Raw genomic sequence first — 6,119 nt, forward strand, 5'->3', positions numbered from 1 at the left:
CACACAAAGCCACGAAAACTGAGGGTTCAGAAGCTGGAGAGTCGCTGGCATTTCAGATGGAGAAGGGGAAGAAAAAACCATGAGGGTCTCTTACTCCCAGCCCTCAGGCCACAGCTGCATGTGAGGGTAAATCCCACCGCTCCCCAGTCCAGCCCGTGGCAGAGCAGCTGGTCCAACTGGGAGTGCTCTGCCCAGGGGAGCCGCCCCAGTGACTTTTTCCAACACAAAATAAAAATTAATTCCAACTTTTGGCCTGTCTGCGCCGCACAGGAACTCGCTCAGGGCACAGCACAAGGCTCTAGTCTGTGTTCTAAATTTGTTATTGCTCAATATGCTTCAAATAAGTAAAGGAAGACACAGCCAAGCTCAGTAAAGCTGCAAGGATGAAGCTCGTTACAGCAGATGATCAAGCAAAAAGCTCTGCGAGTAATGTTGGCGAGTTTGGAGAGAAGTGACAACAAACAGACCACCAGGCTGTGAATGAAGCGAGTGAGAAATCTCTCACGTGTTATCACATCCAACTTCACAGCGCCTCTCTTTTTTAAAGCGTTTCCATTTGCAATTTTTGGCAAGCCAAGAGCATCATCAACAGTTAAAAATGCGAAACGGGATGCTCAAAATAAATTTTTTACCTCCGTAAAAATCCACGGAAGGCAAAGACACAAAGCTGCAGCGTAGGAGACTCGGAGCTGTTGGTCTCTTCCCTCAGGCTGGTGATAATTGTTCAGCCCAAGGGAAGAAAACGAGGCACAAGGCGGGAAATTCACATCCCAGCTGCCGGAGATTATTCCGTAATAAAATCTCACACTCCTCTAGTTACAGAGCAGAATTAGGAATAAAAGTTTGACCTTCCACAGATACCCAACTAATTCTGCTGTAATTACGCTGCTACCAGGGAGTGAATCAAGCCAGGCAAAACCAAACCACAGGCTTTTTAAAATCCTCCTCCTCGCAGCCCTACAACACAGATTCATGAGGTTTTTTGCAGCACATACAGCAGCGTTGTGGAGAATGTGTCTGGGAGGTACAAAACAAGGGGGAAACCTCCACCTTTTCCTGGTAGGGGAGAGGGGGACAAGGAGGTAGACATGATTTACAACTCTTTGTGAGGGTAGTTTGGTTTTTTTAAAAGAAAAAGGAAACAAACTAAAACCCCGAACAAACATAAAAAAAAAAAAAAAAAACAAACAAGAAAAAAGAAACAAAATAAGCAAAAAAAAAAAATCAAACCGTAACTGTTTTTCATATAGCCCAAAACCAAACTGTTTAATAAAAAATACGCTAGGCACTGGAGATGGCAAGAACGACACCAATGGGCTTCAAATACTGGAAAGATGGATTGTTATTCTCTTATGTCGCTCCCTGCCAGGGTTCCGTGACTATTTCTGCAGCAACACGCAACTTTCTCTTCAGCAAAGAGTTGTAACTCCGCATCCTGCGCCCTTCTGAGGTGACCAACTGCATTAAGAGTCACTGAAAAAGGGCAAAGGTCCAAATTACCTGGTATTGTTACACTTTACCCTATTCCGAATTTAAGCAAATGATGGAATAGGAAGAGCGTATTATTACACTGACATACATAGCAGCTCCTGCACCAGCTATAAACAGATGCTGCTTCCGACAGCTGTAGGAACGCAGGAGGCAAATGGTATTTGCCCCTGCAACAGAGTCAAGAAACATCTTTACTACTGCAAGTAAGGCACCTGAAGCAGCAGAACTTTCATTTTTTACAGGAAGATGTTTAATTTTCCACTTCTGTGCTCCTATTTTCCAACTCACAATTTGAGATAACAAGCCTTGAACCTCAGAAAGATTTATTATCTCCAATTATACAAATGGGAGATGGAAGAAGAACATGTGGCACATACACGATCGCAGAAGGCACTAGAGCCGAATAACTGAGGCGTATTTCCCCCAGGAAAATGTCTCATAACCGCCAGGTTGTGGAGGCAGAAACTCTGGCTCCAAGCAGGTGAGTGCCACAGGCAGGGCACATCCTGTCACCAGACAGCAGCACGGCTGTTAGGAGGGCAAGGGATTTTCCTTCTGCATTTCTGCCTGCTCTGGCGTCTGCTCCTTTTGATCTTTCTTCCCTTCCTGCATCTCTTCCAACACCGTTCGGAGCTGCAGGTGCAACGCAGAATCCCTGGTTCCAACATCTTGATGATCCTCTTGCGCTACCTACAGTAAAAGACAATCACTAAGAAACAGGGTTGTAAAAAGTTCCTGTCGAAGTGTGACTGAAGAGAGCACTGGAAAGCAACAGCCCCAGTTTGTACATCGAGAAAAAAAGCTGTCAGAAAAGTTCTAATTCATGCTTAGATTATTTTTAAGGTACAATACAGTGTTAAGGTATCACCAGGGCAAGAAATTTAAAATGAGACTACTGATCCCAAGCTAAAAGATGAAAGTCAGTGATTTCATCTTTTCAGGTGCCCAGGGGACAGTGCACTTTAAGCAGAACCAATTTCTGTTCCTCCTCAGCCTCTTTCACTGGGGAAAGCACCATGGCCCAGAGATCATTGGGTAAGGAGGAGAGGGAGGGCGTATTACCAGAATAATAAAATTTAGCTAACAGAGTTTAAAACTGCAGGTTTTATAAAGAGTTCTTCTCCCTTCTTTTTGGGGGTGTTCAACTACAAGGACAACATTCTCAGAAGAAACGGTAATCAATTGATCATGAACAAGGTAAAACATTTCTAACCATCACAGAAAAGCCATACCCTGCTCTACCGGACGTGCTGTTCGAGAAACATCTTGTTTGGTTTTTTACCCCATTTTACATTAAGAGTTACAAGACCACTGCCTGAAGTAACGAGGAATTAAGACTCCACATGCCCAGGAGCCATTTTCTCTCTTGTACATTAGGGAAAACAGAAAGCTGTACCAGAACACTTTCAACAGTTCTTTTGGACAGCTATTTTCTTGCCAAAAATGTAAGTAAACAACCTCCAGACTACAAACCTCTATTTCTGTACCTTTAAATAAAACACGGCGGGGGGGGGTGGGGGTGGCGAAAAACCCCAAAGCGACAAACCACAACAACCCAAATGGCAAGATTCACGCAAAATATTCCAGTTCAGGATCAAGATTGAAGAACAAGAGCAAGAAGTTACCCCCTGCTAGAGAGCACGTGTATACGGCAACAGGCACACGTGTTTCCAGGTGCTTTATACAGACACACTGATGGGTGACTGGAAGGCACTGAAGGCTTAAATCTTTCACCACCAGAACAAGTACTTCTGTCCCCCAAGTGCCTCAGCCTTGGCCAGTCACGTTCAAGAATAAAAGTTCACTCTGTACAGCAAAGACTTTTTATTAGTCACATGCCTGATGTTTGTGTTTTGCTCAGAATTTAATTCGGACTAACTCAGCATTAAGGGACTGGAAGCCAAGTTTTCCTAATCCCCTGGCCAAGAAACTCTGTGAATGTTTACTTACTTTGTCTGTTCCTCTTCTCTGTAAAATTATCCCACTGGCTAAAAGGGCTTTTCCTGTTTCTTCAAACAATTTTTCCTCTTCAATTTTTCCTTCTTCCTTCAGTTCATTGAATTTCTCAACAAACCTAGATTTCAAAATTGTAATTTTACTCTCACAAATAATGTTTTGGTTCGCCGAAAGGAGAAAGGGACAAGTTCCAGGAACATTTAGTTTAATCACAAATAAATCCTACCTCTGGCAAGTAGATTTGTAGTTTAGTTGTGACAGGTCGAAAGGTCTTGGACCACTGCCATAAATTCTATAGAATTTCCTATTCAAAAAAAAGAGAAGAGTTTCATTTTTCAAACCATCAAAAAGGGATGGAGTAAATGAAACAACAGAATCAGTTAATTTAGGCTAAAACAACAAGCATTCACAAAACTATTTCTCTTTTTCCCATTAGCTATTATGTTATACAGAGATGTTTAGTCCATCATTTTTAAGTTTTAATAAATTCTAGCTAACCTTCACCACCACCGGTAAGCCAGAGCACTCTAACTTCTTCACAGAGGGTTTAAGCCCAGCCTGGCCACACAACGCGGCTTACAGGAGTTTTTCGCGGTACAGGCATCACCAGCGATTGTAAACAGACGGCAGACAACAGGTTAGAAACAGATAATGATATAAATAAGCAGAGAGAACGCTGCTGGAAGGCCCAGTGACAGTAAGGCAGCTGTATCCCCCGCAGGGCCACCGACGAGGGGCAGCGGAACGTCCCCGGTGAATGGCGGGGCTCAGGCACCCCTCGGCGGCCGCCCAGGGAGGGAGAGCGGTAACTCACGCTCGCACTTGGTCCTCCTGGTAGAAGATGGGAGGGATGACATCCTTCACCTTGCCGTAGCGCGGCTTCGGCACCCGGTAGACGGGCTCCCTCCGCGGGGGAAAGGCAGCGTAGACGTCGAACCACAGCGGCTTCTTGATCACCCCGATGCGGAGCAGGTTGCGGGTCCTGCCGGGGAGAGGAAGCTCAGAGGACGCCCGCACCGCCCCGGCCTTGCGCCTCCCTCCCCGGGGACCCCCCGACTCGCCCTCCCGGCGCCCGCCAGGCCCCGCACCGGCTGAACACGCTCCCTATCTTCTCCAAGCGGTTCCCGGCCATGGCGGCGCCGGCGGCCAGGCCTCCCCTAGCAACGGCGCCACCCTAGCAACGCTCCGCCCCTCCACCCGGAAGCGGAAGCGCGCGCGCGCGCGCTCTGGCGGGCCGCTGCCAGGGCGCGCAGCCAACTGCCGAGAGACGGCGGCGGGAGGTGGCGCCCAGGCAGCGCCAGCCGATGGCCGAGCAGGGCCTCAGCCGGATCGTGTCCCCCCTCCCCTCAATTTAAAGGGCCAGCGCCGCCGTCCCCAAGGCCACCCCGTGCCGGGACCCCTGTGCCGCCATGTCGGGCACCCGAGGGGGAGGAAGGCGGCGGCAGCGCGGGGAACCCTCAGCCTGGGCCTCGTCCCCTTCAGAGCCGCTCACACCACCAGCAGCTCTGAGCATCCAGCCTCTGCTTCCCAATAACGCCCGCTCCAGCTGCCTCGCCAGGGTAGGATTAAACCAGAAATGTTCCTGGAACTTGTCCCTTTCTCCTTTCGGTGAACCAGAACATTATTTGTGAGAGTAAAATTACAATCTTGAAATGTAGGTTTGTTGAGAAAATCAGTGAACTGAAGGAAGAAGGAAAAATTGAAGAGGGAAAAATTGTTTGAAGAAACAGGAAAAGCCCTTTTAGCCAGCGGGATAATTTTACAGAGAAGAGGAACAGACAAAGTAGTAAAAGGAAGGGCCACGTCCTGAAATACCAGGGTCTTCCTTAGCACCCACCCTGGAATGACACCGGCTGTGCCTCCCCGAAGCCTCCCTGGCCGTAGGGTGAAGAGGGCGGGTGAAGGCAGCCGTTGCCCCCCGTTCCGCTGGGCGAACGCTGCGGGCCCTGGCAGGGCGGCCTGGCCGCTGTCTCCGGTTTCTTGAGGGAGCCGTCGGGGCTGCCCAGTTGCCGGCCTCGGGTGGCTGCTGCGGGTGGTGGGGGAGGACAGCTGTCCGGCCAAGGGACATGTCCCAAGGAAAGGAGGAGCTGCTGTCCCCCACGCAGGAGGGGACACATCGGACGTTGCCGTTGCGTGCTGTGCCCGCTCCTCCTCCGTGGAGTCATTTCTCTCCATCCGGCAGGAATGACATCCCCAGAGGCTGGGGCTCATCTCCTCCACCCGCAGCACTTTACACCTGCCGTATTTGCTGTCCCCTAAGCTAAGCACCGCTACGTCCCCACGGCAGCCAAGGAGCCTGGAGACTGGTGGTGACATTGGCCTGCAGACCGTCACCGTGTGAAGAGAATCAGTCTGGCCCCGGTCGCCTTCTGGTGTTGGGTCTCACCCAGAGAGCGAGCGGTGGGATTTGCCACCGTGGTTTGCACAAGCCCTGTCTGGGGGTTGCACCGGGGCCTGATCCTGCCCTGGGCAGCCCCAGCACTGCTTGCTGGGCCCAGGAGGTGGCAGCAGACGGTGCCTGGCTGCCCAGCACACAGCCCCAGTCTGTATTATTTACCTTAATTTATAAAATCCAGCAGCTACACCCAGACTATTTGCCCTTGTAAACAGCCGGTCAGCATTTCCAACAACCTGACTTGGGGGAAGTGCGTGGCAGCGAGCAGTTGCTGGTC

At 49.7% G+C, this 6,119-nt stretch overlaps 1 protein-coding gene across 1 annotated transcript; it reads right to left on the reverse strand.

Annotated features, from left to right (window-relative positions):
- Positions 1 to 1,797: 1,797 nt before the first annotated feature.
- MRPS23 (mitochondrial ribosomal protein S23) lies at positions 1,798 to 4,647 on the reverse strand. The gene is made up of 5 exons (XM_074922843.1): positions 4,536 to 4,647; positions 4,262 to 4,429; positions 3,674 to 3,751; positions 3,442 to 3,565; positions 1,798 to 2,181 (listed from the first exon to the last, which is right to left on the reverse strand). The coding sequence occupies exons 1-5, from the start codon at positions 4,577 to 4,579 to the stop codon at positions 2,023 to 2,025; spliced, it is 573 nt and encodes a 190-aa protein (XP_074778944.1). The 5' UTR covers positions 4,580 to 4,647; the 3' UTR covers positions 1,798 to 2,022.
- Between the last annotated feature and the right edge of the window lie 1,472 nt (positions 4,648 to 6,119).

Source organism: Athene noctua, chromosome 19, assembly GCF_965140245.1.
Source record: "Athene noctua chromosome 19, bAthNoc1.hap1.1, whole genome shotgun sequence".
In the NCBI taxonomy this organism is placed as follows: domain Eukaryota; kingdom Metazoa; phylum Chordata; class Aves; order Strigiformes; family Strigidae; genus Athene; species Athene noctua.

Coding starts and splice junctions, on each gene's coding strand:
- MRPS23 (XM_074922843.1), bottom strand. CDS start 4,579: ATGGCCGGGAACCGCTTGGAGAAGATAGGGAGCGTGTTCAGCCG. Junction 4,430..4,535: donor ATAGGGAGCGTGTTCAGCCG/GTGCGGGGCCTG, acceptor TCTCCCCGGCAG/GACCCGCAACCTGCTCCGCA. Junction 3,752..4,261: donor CAGGAGGACCAAGTGCGAGC/GTGAGTTACCGC, acceptor TTTTTTGAATAG/GAAATTCTATAGAATTTATG.